Source organism: Halichoeres trimaculatus, unplaced genomic scaffold, assembly GCF_033239565.1.
Source record: "Halichoeres trimaculatus isolate MK-OKI-2021-1 unplaced genomic scaffold, fHalTri1.1 fHalTri1_scaffold_7, whole genome shotgun sequence".
Classification (NCBI taxonomy): Eukaryota; Metazoa; Chordata; class Actinopteri; order Labriformes; family Labridae; genus Halichoeres; species Halichoeres trimaculatus.
Genome location: NW_027437185.1, coordinates 24,220,001 through 24,234,947, shown reverse-complemented (window position 1 = coordinate 24,234,947; position 14,947 = coordinate 24,220,001). Strand labels below are relative to the sequence as shown.

The following is a 14,947-nucleotide window of genomic DNA, read 5'->3' as shown; positions in this document are numbered from 1 at the left end:
GTGTGGTGATGCAGGGGCTTCAGAAAGCTTAAGGCTGCTTAACAACTTCACTGTCTCTATCACTCTGTATGTAATGTAAATGCCAGGAAACAGGCTTTGTGTTCCGTGCACTTATTTTAACAAAAATCAAATTCTGCACAAATAACAGGACTTGTTTCACTTGTTAAAAATGTAGTGCAGAGTATTTGAGATTTTTTCTAAGTCCCGAAATTAGCTTTTAATGTTTAAAAAATCAACAGAATGGCTTTAAACAAAGAGAAGAGAATATAAGGTTATAAAAACAGTAATAGAATAAAGGGTAACAGCTAGACTAGAGGGTAAAACAAGCTTCAATAAGTCTGAAAGACAATAGTTTTAAGTGGCTGAGCGTTTTCTTTTGAAGTGTCTGGGCAGCCTGTCTGTCTGTGTTCCATCAGTGTAATGTCTGATAAAAGATAAGTGCTCTCCATTCCCTGGTTACTGTCCCTAGTGGAGTGTCCTTTACTGTGGTTTACCACACCTTTCATCTGCGCTTTCATCTCACCTCGCTGTCAGTGCTGCCTTTTCTAACGTCCGAAGGTTACTTCAGCTGAAGAGAAGGTTAAATCACTCTGAACGTGGAAAAACTCTGCTGTAAAACTTTTATAAAAATGTATTATCAAGCTCTGTTTGCTCCCCATGGCCTGAAGCATCCAATATGTAGATGGAAAGAATAACATCACATAGCCACTCCACAGTACTACGTACAAAAGATAACAGTTAAGTGTGTTCACTCAGGCACCATGTGCAATCACACACACACAGACAACGCCTTCTCCTCTGCACTCATTCCTTCCTCCACAGGAGAGATCAGACGTGAGAGAGGTGTAAAAACTGTAGGATAGTTACACCATTACGTAAAGATGCACTCTATAACCCCAAGATGCTTTATTATATCGAGTTATAAAATTGACTGGAAAATCATAAAATTGAGGGGATTCCAAAAAGGGCTCCAGAGGGCTCCCTGAGCTAAACAATGTAAGGCTTTGTTCAGTTTTTATGTCCACAAACATCCAAAGACTTAAACAAAGCTATGGATGGAGCCAGCAGACCTTGACTCCCATATCTAGAGATGTACTCCCACTCTATAAAGCTTTAATCTTTATTTTTAAGGTTTGAATGAACTTATGTAACTCTTGTGTGTTTATTTTGAGTTTTAACAACCTCAGTACCACTCATGTCCTTGAAGCTGCCAACTAATCATTTAAGTGGACACATTGAGGAGTGAAGATGTTGTACATAAGAATGTTTCAGGATATGTGATCTTTGAGCTACTAAGGTTAATATTGGCTGCCTTCAAATCTAAATCACAGTTATATAAACAAGAGTGTCCACTTTTTTGTCCAAAATATATATGTTTATGGGATTCCTGCTGTTTGGATACGTTGTTGAAATGAAAAATCAGTTATGAAGGCTGGTAATACAGACACTGAGATGAACTGGTCATGTGGTTTACTCTGAACACTGGGCTCTGATCCTGAGTCTTAAAGAAATCACTGAAGACTCCACCACCGGACTCAAAGAGCACTCCTGTCCTGTAAGTAGACAGCCCAGGAAGAAGCCTGAGTTTTATCTATTCCTCAGACCAGCCGAGGAGGCTAAAGGTGAGCTCTCTGTGGGCAAACTTCCACAAAGGGAGACTCCTCATTCTCCCACTGACTTTGGCACAGTCATTAATCCAGTAAGTCAAGAACAAAAATTGAGAAGTTCTTGCTAGATTGTATTTTGTTTGGGATGATAGAAATATGAGGGCATCCTGTTATAAATAACAGCAATGAGAGCCAGATGAAATGGCACAACAGACCTGGTCGTCTCCTTCTCCTCTTCTTTGAGCCAAATAGTTTGACTCTGGAGAAAACATTTAGCCGGCTCGGTTTTTCACAGGCTCCTTTGGTCTTACTGGGGCTGCTGACGCAGCGGCAGGCATTAGACTTCTCCCGCTCCCTCGCCTGCCTTTTCTGCCGTATGAGGGAGCTGGCTATCGCTGCAGCCATGGCCAGTTTGACAGCGCTCTGGAAAAAACTTCCAGATTAGACGTAGAAATAATACCACCCTTTGAATCCAGAAAAACGGATCCCAAAGGAGAAGGTCCAGGCGTAGAGGTAACAATAAGGCAACTACAACAATTCGTTAGATAAGAGGAAATTTTCCAGATGGACAGTGAGGAGTAGACAACAAAGTAGTCCCAGTAAAGCGGTAAAAAATAATCAGATCATGTCCAGGTGAAACAATCGATTGAATTTTAGCGTTATTCAGGAATTATCCGATGCATCCCCGTGAAGAAAGTAAAACTTAAACAGAAATAAAAACCCCGCGTTCCACCGTGGAGCTGCAAAAAGACTTTGGCAAAGGCACGTTGCATGTTCCTCCAGCTGTATCACTTTGTCGGCATTACAACAAAAACAAAACAAAAAGCAGTCTCTGTAAGCTCTCCTGCATCATCCCACCAACTACATGTCCGCACACATGGTGCTCATGCAGGCACACAGTCGTGAATGAGGCTCAGTGCGCAGCTAGAGGATGGAAACACCTGTTTGCCGGCACCGTTTTTCTGGGGCTCTGTGCGGCTCCCCCACCCCCCTAACTGAAGTTGTGAGGAGAAAACTCTCAGCGTAACGTCGCTATATGATGTGAACGAACAGCTGAGGAGATCCCGTTTGTTTCCCTCTCTTTTGTTGGAGCGAGGCAACGCAGAGTGATGGCAGGAGGCGCCTCATTGTTGGATGCAGTATGAGAGCCCAGCGTAGAGCACACGCTCAGCTGAGCTGTGAGGGGGAGGAGGGGGAGTCTGCCTAGTGAGACACAGACCTAAACAACAGTCAAAATCTCCATACAGGCCGGCAGAAGAAAGGGTGGAAGTGTTAGAAAGGTTTGGAACCGAAAAACAAAGAGTAAGAAAGGTTCAGGGGAAAAATCACGGAAGAAAGTTTGAAACTAAGGCTAGGCTAAGACGCTTTTGAAAAAATAAATCTCATACTTCACTCTTAATTTTGCACAAAACTCCAGCCGTCCGTGCATAAAACAATCACAACTCAAAAGAGTTGACTCAGTAAGTGTTGATGAAATAATTATTTTTGTAGGGTGGTGTAATTCTAGGCGAAAAGGCAGGCGACTGTAAGGGTAAATCAACAGGAAACAATAGATATATGCACATGACAGTGAAATCAAGAGTTGTTTTTTTCAAAGTATTAAAATCCAAACTGCATGCAGTAATATAGTCCCACGCCCCATACATTTATGTTAATTTTATAAACACAGAACATTTATTCAACCTCTCTGTTCTGACATTATATATTTCTTTAATTATGCTGCAAAATTGGTCATCTCAGTCATGAAAAACGACGACAGCAGAGAGATTGCTCCACAATGCCATATCAAGGCTTGGCCCACAAGTTGTGATCGGTGTCATTTCCACCCCAGACTTTACTCCTCTTGAAGCCTGAGTCCAGGTTTTTACACGTCTAGCTTAACCAATGGTGCCATCTACAGTTCTCATGCCCAAACTGTTCTAGATATTATATATGTCCTCTTGACGGGAGGAAGGCCACCTACTTAAAGATATGGTTCATTTTTCAGGAAGCGTCACATTGCTAGAAAAAACCGTAAATGTCGCTGAAGAAAAGGACCATCATCATTTCATATAACTTAATAAAAAAAACTATTATATCTCAGATTATCAACCTCCTTAAACATGCTTACTGAAAAGGTAAAAAAAAAAATAACATAGATGTGGAGTAAAACAAATTTGTTACAGCGCTCGAACAGCGTGTCATTGAACGCACCTCTATTCAGCACCACGGACAGCTCCAGAACTATCCTCTATGCACAGTACTGAGAAAAACAACCAATTTTTAATGGGATAAAAATAAACACACTAAAACGTCGCACTGGTGAAAGTTTAGAGCCTTAAACAGCTTTACTCACAAGAAAGTTTAAACGTTTTTCTTAATTAACGCTGAAAACACAACTTCAAAGTGATTAAAAAAGACGGAATGTGCAGTGACAAACCACACCACAGCCTACCTGACACAGATTTCCTCAGGGGAAAAGTCATGATCGTCTACAGCAGTACCAAAGGGCAGACCTGGTTTCCTGCAGCTCTTGTGTAGTGAAGCGAAGCACAACAGTCCAAGTAAAGTTCAAATCATTGTCAGACAAACTATCACAGGCGCAGTGGATGAGAAAGCAGGCATCGAGGCGTGGCCATCAACAGGAAGATCATTACAGGACATTAGCGACATGCCATTATGACTCCTAAAATGCTCATTAAACTTTCATTTAGAGGTCTGCATGATCCAACAAACACGGGCGTGTTTGTGTGTTTGCTGCTGCTGCTACTGCTACGAGTGGAGGGGCCGGATTGCAGAAAAGTGATCGAAAATGCAGCAAGAGATTGGACTTCCTTCTTGGGGTAGAGAAGACTTTGTTCTCATGTTACAAAAAATGATGTAAAATGATCCGATAATGCGTTGACTAAACCGGTTATGCAGGCCTGTCCACTTTCGACTGAAAAATATCGACAGCAAGACAACATGCATTAAGCAAAGTGTTTTTACACGGATAATTCTGGGTTTACTGAAACTGTAGGGTTTAGGGTTCGCTACATTTATTTATTTATTTATTTTACTTGATGTGACATAGGATTATTATTTTTGAACAGCAATAAATATATATGACTGCCAGCACAATGTTAGAAGTGTGCTCTTTGCTTGCACAGCTTAACTGATATGTAAGTAGTAGAGTTTGACGTATACGGCTCTTTACTGACGTGATCACAAAATGAAAGAGGCTTCATTAATGCACTGTATGTAATGATATACTTAACAATGGGCAATGGGATATACGGTTAAAGTAGGCCATTAGTATAGTAGAGTGCAGCACAGTACAGTACTATTCTCTGATGCCGGCTGTCAGTGCTCTCGTCTGACCACTAGATGGCGCAAATGGACAGGCTGTGAAAGCATCTGATTCAATCGGCATGAAAGCTTAGGTCATTATATACTACATATAACTTCTAATAAAGAGAATAAGAATTTGAATTTAATTGGATTACACATTACATAATTTTTTCAAACATTCTACACATACTTTGTCAAATAAGCAGCCAACGTTAGTGTTTGTTTAAAAGCTTATTTGTTGTAGACATATTCATTGTCTATTTTTTTCCAGAAAATGAAGTACAAAAACATTAAAACAGACAAAAAGTAAACTGCCACAACACAGTGTGAAATACCTGGCATCAAAAACACTGGTAGTAATTTTCAGTCAATGTATAATTGGAAATAAATGTAAAGCAGCATCAGTGAAAGACAGACAGGGTTAACACACGAACAGGTGGACTGTTCTGGCCAGCTTCCCGTCAAACCATAGACAAACTCACCCAAAGTAAATATAGTTCTTCATGTTGTCGCACCATATTGTTTCTCTGAATGACTACAAACGGTCTCTTGTACCACCATTACATATACACCTGAGCTGTTGTGTAAAGCACGCACAGATTATTGTAGAGCATTGTAGAGAATTACGGTTTCTTACCATATACTATAGATTTATATATGGCCTTCTGCATCGGAGCAGTAAAAAAAAAGTCAATTAAATCATAGCGCTGCAAAAACTATATGGTTTAACTCAGAGGCTGAGTGAGGTACTGTGCAGTTATCTGTGCAGAAACCAGATACCAATATATTGATTTACAGGGGATGTGGTTAAAATGACATCAGGCTGTATATAGATAAAAGCTTTTGTTTCCTTTAACCACCTCAGATGTTATCTATAAAAGTTGTCTTATGATAGTATGAGGGAGTTTAACCTTTGACACCAAGAAAAGGTGGTTACCAAAGTTGTTTCAAGGTTGAGCTGGATATTATAGAATCGTTTTATCCCAATAACAGCTGTGTTATAAACACATGCATTTGTATTTACAGGAGTGGCTTTAACTTGAACAAACTTGGTGAAAACCAAGATCTTAATGTGAGCAATGCAGAAAAACACTTTCCATGTGCATGTTTGCCTCCTATTAATGGAGCTCATAGGAATCTTCATTTTCATAAGCCAGCATTTTCAGGATGAAAAATAATTTCTGTTCAAGTCAGTATTGTATTTTTAACTACTGCAGTATTCACTGCCAATGGATTTAAACCAAAACTGTTTTGGTGCAGATTTCCAATCAGTTTGGTACATAAACTCAGCCAAATCTATGAGCTACATCTTTCAAATTTAAAAACACAGACCATATAAAAGGATGAGCAGCTCCCCTCATGACATGCAGCATGCCTGTTCTCCTCCTTTGAAATATATTGGACATAGGAAAAAATAAATGATAAAGAAACTATTCTCATTCTCTCAAACATGCTTTTTGTCATGACTGTCAGTTTTTGAGATACATCTTTTCAGTCAAACTTTTTTTGAGAGGTTTATCTTGAGTTGATTGTTCGATGTACCAAAAGGGGTGATATGACATCATGACTGTTCCATCAAATGCAGATCCTTCAGTGCTGTTTACCCAAGAAGTAAGGTAGATTAAACTTTCCTCCACCATAAGTGTCTGCTTTGCTTATAGAAATCCAGTCCTCTTTGGACTGTAATGACCAGAGGGACCATTGGCTTTCAGTCAGGAGGTTAAATGTCTCTTTTGCCCAGTGAAAGAGATGCTATGTAAATTTCCACCAGGTAGGCTGCTTCATGCTTCCACTGTGTAAGCCAGCACAAGGTGTTTAGAGTCCATCGCAGCAGGGTTTTGTCTTAGCATATTTTTATAACAATGGGAGAAGATGATGGTGTGTTATCCTTGTTAAAATACAGACAATATTTAAAACATACATAGATAAATGAGCAATTACTTTTTTTTAACAATTGCTAGCTAGGACACAATCTGTAAAACTGCCCATGACTTTCTTACAATAAGAGAAGAGATATTTAACTGGTTATATGACTGAAGCTGATACTAATGCCTCTGCATGACCTACATATACAAAACACAGTGCTTAAATATGCACTCAGTAAGACCAGCGAGGAGATTATGTGTATCCATAGTCCTTAGAGAAATGAAAAAAAAGTCTCAAATTGAAGGGTCCGTATAGAAGCTTCAGAGCTGTAACTGAGATACCGGAAAAAAGACATCTTGGAGGGCAAACATGGATGTGTAGGAAAGATGAGATCAAAATAACAGCCATTCTTACAGCAAAGGAGATGATCAGTATTAATGTTTATGACCTTGTATCACATGTCCCACAGCTTGGAAAATCAATCATATTGACCACTTAATGCAGTTGTTTATAAAATGTGACCTTTTTGAGCAACAGTATCAGCATTACAGCAAAAAAAATAGTTTAACATGTCACTTTATCTAAAGCAGGCTGTGCTTCAGCCCTTAGCTACATGTTATATATTGCACCTTGGAAAAACTGCCTAATGAACCTCTGTTCATTCTGTTTTGCAGCATCAATCTCCCTGTTTCAACCCCGGTACCTCCAGTTCTCCCCCGAGCAAATAGACAGATCTGCTCACTACCAGAAACACTCTTAGTCTCAGTCATCCTGCGGCTGATAAACCTGAACCGTTCAGTCAAGCAGACATCCCAGCCCATCAGGGGGGTGGCTAGGTTTATCACCTACAGTTAGGAGGACACAGAGGGGTGGTGAATCGCACACTGCATTGTACCACTGCAACGCTACCCCGGAGATGATACAAAAAGAAGAGTAAATGTGGACAGGCCTGATAATGAGTGCCTCATTCTTTGTTTAAAGAGCAGCAAAGCTACAAAGGGCAAGGGAGAAAAAAAACCACAGAATTAGCACAAAGAGGAAAAGTAAAAGCAGTTAGATAAGGAAATATCAGAGGTATCTTTAAATACACAAGGTGAGAAATGTTACAAATATAGACAACAGGCAATGACTTTAGCAGTGTTTGAAGAGCAAATGGCTTGTTTCTTTCTGAAAGTTCAAAGTGGACAATGACTATATTTTATATTTGAAGACAAAACTTAATTTAAGTCAAAATAGCTTTTACCTTTTACCTTTTAAGACCACAAAAAGACAAAAGAAAACTACTTTCTATTTTTGTTTCTGTGGTATCATTTGTTGGCAGAGACCTCTGAACAAAATGTAACTTCAGCCCACTTTTGTTCTTTTCATCTTTCCTAAGACAAAGTGATATGCAGCTATTCTTGACTTTTTCATGTCAAAAACCATTCTCACATGTCTGTTCTGCAAGTTGGCTGTTGAGAAGCAGGATATTAATACACTCTCTATACTGTCAGAAATCAAACTACAAAAGATGACGCACAAGCATCTGGTTTTAGTCAAACAGCAACAGTCCCAAAATAATACTACATAGACACAGGTGATCTCTGTAAACTACAATTACAGGGACTGTGAAAACAGCGAACAAGGGCGACTAAGGACATATTTACACACACAACAGAAACTGTCTTTCTGTGCTTGTGTGTGTGTGCGACTGTGCTCTGGTTACTTGCGCAGCAATGTGCCATGGGTACATTAATTACTGTAGTGCCCCAGAATGCCAGTCTACTTCAGCCTCCTGGGGGCACCTTCACTGTGAACTCACACACTCTCTCTGTCTCTCACACACAAGCACACACACATGCACACACACTGCAAGAAAGCGTGAAAATAGTTGAGAAATGCCAAAAGAGGACAGTTCTATTGCTTCCCATCACTTTGCTGTAAAGCATGTATAATAAGGGCCATAAACTGAACCCAAAACTAGACTTACCCCAACCCTGAGGCATAAAATAGCAGATGAAAATCAAAGTGAGATTAGCTACAGTAAGAAAAGTGAGTGGAATTGTGTGAAGGTGTATAGACTATGCTGCTCTAGGGCCTATTTTTACTTTTCCTAACCCTGTTAACTCTTTAAACATTTCCCTGTTATGGCACTATTTGATCTGCTTTAACACCCAGCACGTGAAGGACTACATGCCACAAAGGTCCCTGCACTCTGCTGCTTTAACCCCCTCTTTCCACTAGAGAGCAGAACACTAGAGTAAGTGGGAGGTAGGCCTGTGTGCTGCCAAGGCTGAGCGCTGTGTCGACCTTTGTATTATTAAATATAACCAAACAATTAAAGTGATCTCCTCATATTAATGACCCGGGGCTATCATGATAACACCCAGGCTTTAATGAATTTTTAAATTCATACAGAAAAGTGGCCTCCAAGGGCAAACACCAAATAAATGAGGAAGTTAACCTTGCTCCGGGTGTGTAATAGAGGGCAAAGTTGCATGCAGTGATGATGCCTTGACAATACTGAGATGTCCGATGCAAAGCTAAATTAATGTTGTAAAATAGCAGCAGAAAGGGCAGCATTTTGATGTTTTGTCAAACCTCTCCCTGCAGATTGAGGGGATGAAGTCAAATACTATCACAGAGAAACAAAATGACATAAACTCAAAATGTGCTCAAACCTCTCAGCCCCTGGGCAGCGGCGTCATCCCGCAGGCTGCCTGTTTTTGCACATGTGCTATTACTGTAAATCCACTATAACAACAGCCTGCAGCATGTGAGGCCACTAGTGCCACAGTGAGTCCATGTGTTGCCATGGAGACTGCACATACGTAAGCGTGTGTCTATGTGTGTGTGTGAAGATGGAGTGTGCAGATGAGAATGAGGGGTTGGATATTACAGAAGACGAAGAAACCATCAGTCACTCAAGGTTCCAGTAGAAGGGGGTAGGGAGGGGCGGTAAACAGTCATGCCTGACTGGCTGGCCGGGGGACTCATGGCAATGATTGTATGATCCATTCCTCCCATGGGGAACTTGAGGGCTGAAGAGGGCTAGATATGAAAGCTGGAAAGCAGTAAAATGACTGCCAGCAGGAGAACCAGGATGGGCTCCACCTTTGGGACAAAAACACTTGCAGGCGAATGGTAGAAAAAGTGCTAAAACTCTACTCTGAGAGTTATCTGTGATTAAAGAATCATTGGTGTGAATAAAACATTTCTACTATTCTGAACCCTTTTGAGACACAGGGGTCATTAACTGGGCTTTATTATTCGTGCAAAGTGCCAAAAACTTGAAGAAGTAGTTTTTTACTAATGTACTATGTTTGGCTGTTTTCATTTGCTTTGAAAACAGCATAAAACACACATTGAGGCATCAATACTCCATTACTGAGGCAATACCCGAGCTGTGTGCCAACCTGCTCCTCATTAAACCACCACCAGCTCCATCTCCATCTCACTTTAAAACTCTGAAACTAATTAGGAGCCGACAGAATGCCTGGCATTTGTCATCTCACCTTTCACCTTTTGTATAACAACTGGCTTCAAAGTCTTCGTCTCCTGCCATATTTTCACTCTCGTACACACACACACATATTCACTCAGAGAAGAACTGCAGATATTTTTATTAGCGCGTGAAAGGAACAGGGTTCTATTTGTACATCAATAAAAGCTAAATATGGCACTGAAACACAGAACAGAACAATTGCAGGAGTTGAGCAGCTGCCAGACTCTCTGTCACTGTGGGCTTGACAATGATACAAATAGAGGATGAGGTGCACGGCCGAGTAGTTTTCAACCTTTTTTGATGTTTATTTGAAATCTGAGCATTAGCAGCTAAATACGAGAGTCAAAAAGAGGAAGAAAGATTGTGTTCATCCAACAAAATGACACTTTAATTGATCTTCACTATGTATGCTTTCACCAAATAAACAACTGCTACTATTTATCGCTCAAATGCAGCATTCAAACCAGAAATTACTATATTTTCCAAGATCACTCAATTGAGGACACAAGCACACAGAGAGTGTACCTGCTTCACATAATTCTCTTCTACTTGTTTGTTACACTTGTGACTGGACTGTTCAGGTTAATGGGTTAATTGCAATGCAAATAGGGTCCAAAATTATTCCAATCTTTTCTTTTATTGTATGCTATTTTGTCCTTCCGACCCAGCATAATTGAGCCCCCGCAGTGTCTTCCTGCTTCCCGCTTTTGCCCTCATACATTTAAATTTATTTTAAAAAATACTAATATGGCTCTGTTGATATGCACTTTCTGTCAAATTACATGAAATACATTGACGTACTTGGAGTTGAATCAACCATCTGCAAGCTAAGTATCCAGGTGCAGCTTTTCAGACTAATGTCGGCAGAAAACCTCTTCACAAAAGCTGCTAGAGGACTTTTTTTAGTTTGACAATCAATACTCTGGTAGGAATTGTTTTGTATGGTTAACAGAGAAAGAACTGTTTTGAAATCCCAAACAGTACATTTTTAAAATTAATCAAAAACATAATTAATGATTAACAAAGCCAAATTCAGTGATTAACTGTGTTTTCAAAATATGAATGCCTTGGCAGCCAAAATTCATGATTAAAAAATATATCAAGCTGTATTTTTATCTAGTTTCTTTTGTGACAAAAGACTCAGGGTATAAAATACAGTAGAACTAGAACTGAAGAACTGGAGAATATATTTGTGAAAACAGTCATGTTTTATTTGACTGCATGTGTAGGTATATACTTTAGTGTGTTTGTGTGAGTAACAGAGAGAGAAAACAGTGAGATGGAGGCTGATGTGGAAAAATCTTAATCAGAGGCACAGAGTGATGTGTGAAATGACCAAAAAGTCCAGACATCAGCTCAGACTACCACTGCACAACCGTACTGTAGGAAAAAACTACAGGCTACGGAGGCTCCTGTGCTCAAACAAGCTGACCCTTACATATCCCTCCAATTTCAACCAGCTCCAAAGGATATCAGCACTCTCTTTGGGCCTTTCAGGGCCCTGAGCAGAATTATAAAATAAAAAAGCTGGGTTTATCAAACACTCAGGATCAGTTATGAAACATCAATGCGATGAAGTCAGCAGGTGACACGTTTTGTTAGGGCCACTAATGGAAATTGAAATGTAATATCTGTGTGTTTGTGTCCACCAATTGCTTGACCCTACAGTTCTCCGGTTCCCCCGGAGGGATTGTGGCTGAATCATAACCGATGTTGTTGTAAGCCAGGGGACGGCGGCTAAAAGCCCCTGTGACTGATTGCTTTGTGGAGAGGTGTAGACAGTGTGAATACAGAAGCAGATCTTACACAGCGAGAGCCACATTATAGGGTTGATTCAATAAACAGGCTTCAGATCGGGATATATTGGGAGCAGTTTAGGCGTATAAAACCAGAGGACACAGTTTAAAGCAACTTCCAGGCTTACAGTGATGTCATTTAGTACATAATGTTCTGTAGACAATAGGCTCAGTGTACAGGATGCGGTTTCTGGGTTATAGCACACTCTCTCTAATGCCACATTACTGTTCCATCAGCCGGCTGAGGCAGAGTGACTGAAGATAAGATATTACTGCAGGGTGCATGCATGGTGAACATGGATTATTCACCATGCATGCATGTATAGTGGATACAGTAGATACACAATCTACTATCAGCCTTTACAGGCCTTTATCAGAACGACATCCAGTATCTATCATCAGCCATCATTGCAACAGGAGGTAGCCGGAGGAGGAAATCAAGTGCAGGAGATGATGCCTCACCGAGATGGATAACCAAACAGCCACATGTTTATATCATACATGGTGAGTCAATAGAGGCCTTCCCTTTGGCAGGATCCATCAGTGGGAACGCTACAGAGTCAGCTAAATAACAAAATCACTTTTATTCTCTTTCAAGTTGTCCCTCCTCCATTAACCGCCACCCACCCACCCAGGAAACGGGCGAAGAGGGACATCTGGTATCAAAGAGAAAATCACGGAAGTTGTGCCGCAGCCAAAAAGCGAAGGAGCTCTGACTTTCTGAAAACTTCATATTAATAACTCCACGCTAATTATATACCCCCGTCTAGCAAGAGCAAGTCTAAGTCCCAGAATACAGTAAGTGAAGTGATGTTGTCCTACATATTCCCTCCAGGATGACACATCAAGGAAGAGGAATGGAGTGAGATTAAAGGCATCATCTCAGACACCAGCTGGCTTAAACTGTCTACTTACTGATGCAGACACAAAGGGAAGCTCTGAGACTGGCACCCGAGCATCAGGTCACGCTTGCTGCTTTTTAAGAGTTTCTAACTTGGGACTAATTGTTGTCTTATAAGGTGATGGACACTTCCTAACGAGAATGATGAAAGCTGCAAATCTTCTATTCTTGAAAAATAAATCTGTAGCTTACACAGCGTCTGTCTTGATTTAGGAACGCCAAATAAACAAGGCAAAAACAGAGATTAAAACATTTCCACTAATTTGTGCACACTTGGAGAGGAGAAACATCAACTCCTGTGCGAGTGTTTGTCACTTCTTTCATCCAAGTGTTTGTAAAAGACTCTGTTCTCAGCCATGATTGAAGTCCTGTCCTCAGAATAACCCCATCCCTTCCCATGTCTGGCCCTCAAGAATAACTGTGAATATTATGTAATGAGTTCAAGTGTGCAGCGCTGCGAGCAGGGTGTGAACATTAATGAAGCTCATTTTAGTCCGACCACACGCTCTGGATCTCCCCTGCTGCTGATGGTTGTCCTCCAGGAAGGTATTCGGGCTTTCATTTCCCTGGTGGGGTTTGGCACAGTGAGTCTCATGATGCCTGAGTGCAGATCCAAGAAAAAGCAGAGCTGCACAGATGAGAGCTGTGGTGTGTGGTTGTGTATTGGGTCTAAATCTCTGGCAATAGATATGAGGTAAGGAAGAAAGCAGCAAACACGCCAGTGTGATTGCATGGCTGAGATTGGCATGGATTATTTCAGTGTACTTAAAAGCTCGATGTGTTGGCTGGAACAGATCGACTAAGCTGCAAATGACACGACAGGAGACGTGACTCAACTTATGGGAGTGGGTGGGTAAATAGGTCATGTTCCCTACCCAACACAGCATATCCCACTTTTCACTTTCAGTCCCCGGGCTTGTTAGCGGATTCAGCACGCCAAGAAATCGATGCACACATAATGACAATAGATAGTAGTGGACCAGTGTTTGGGACAGACCAGGTAGGAGGAGCTGTGCAGGGCTGATAGGGAATCCTACAGAGGTATGAAAAAGTAGGGCAAAGCATGGCAGTAAAGCCATAACAGCTCTCTGCGGTCTGTGGTTGGCATTTAATGTGAAGTGCAGCCCGATTACAGAAGAGGACATGTGAAATCATCATGAAGTGGAACACAATGTTATCTGAACCCTTTGTGCACATGTTACATTGTGAAGATATTAACAGCAGCAGCTAAATATGTATGAATACCACCACTATTGTGTACATTAATAGTGTTAGATAAGTCCCTTTTCATTAAGATGAGAATAAAGATGAAGAATCTTTTATTCTAATGTGATGAAGGAACCCATATTAAGGTAAATTGGTGCCGCACCTCATGCCTTAGATCTGCATAGCTAATTTCCAACACATAATTCTGATATCTACCTCCTCCAAAAAGCAACTACATGTTTAAACACCAGAGTACAAGCCCTGTGATTGTTTTGCTGGACAGCCATGTCTTCCCTGCATTTCCAAGATTTCCAGAATCACTGTTCATCAGTTGTACATTTCATCTCCTCTCCATTTTTTTGTAATGATTGCTGTACGATAAACGGTAGTGTTTATCAGCAAAGTAATGTCCTGCAGAAAATGTAGAAAGGCCAGAAACAGCCAATCTGAAAACAACTGCCTTTAACCATTTCAGTGTAGTATTGTGGGGAGACAATGACACATAAACACACAAGTGTGTCGTGCTCATGACCACTCCTGATCACTTTGTGTAGAAGCTCTATCAAATTGTTTATGGAGGGCTAGACTGTGACACCTCTGTTTCACTTTGTTTTTATGTAAAGATCTCACGCAGGCTACAAAACACTGCTATGGATTGCTTAAGGTGACAACACAATCTTAGTTATTTACAAAATAGCCCTACAGTGCTCTACAGCCCCTACAAGTAGTTTTTTACTGGTTATGAAGCACACTGCAAAATACTCAGGTGCCTTTTTAT

General features: G+C 40.7%; 1 protein-coding gene across 5 annotated transcripts in view; it reads right to left on the bottom strand.

Moving 5' to 3' along the window:
- The window catches only part of fgf13a (fibroblast growth factor 13a), a 109,198-nt gene that overhangs the window by 25,034 nt on the left and 69,217 nt on the right, over positions 1-14,947 (bottom strand). Inside the window, exon 1 of one of the 5 annotated variants that reach the window (XM_074673357.1) lies at positions 4,042-4,087. The exons of 3 other annotated variants lie outside the window; for them this stretch is intronic. In XM_074673357.1, the coding sequence (XP_074529458.1) occupies positions 4,042-4,072 (31 nt within the window). In that variant the 5' untranslated portion in view covers positions 4,073-4,087. Of the gene's footprint in view, positions 1-1,822; positions 2,756-4,041; positions 4,088-14,947 lie in introns of those variants that run through there. One more of the 5 variants, XM_074673354.1, reaches the window with a different exon arrangement.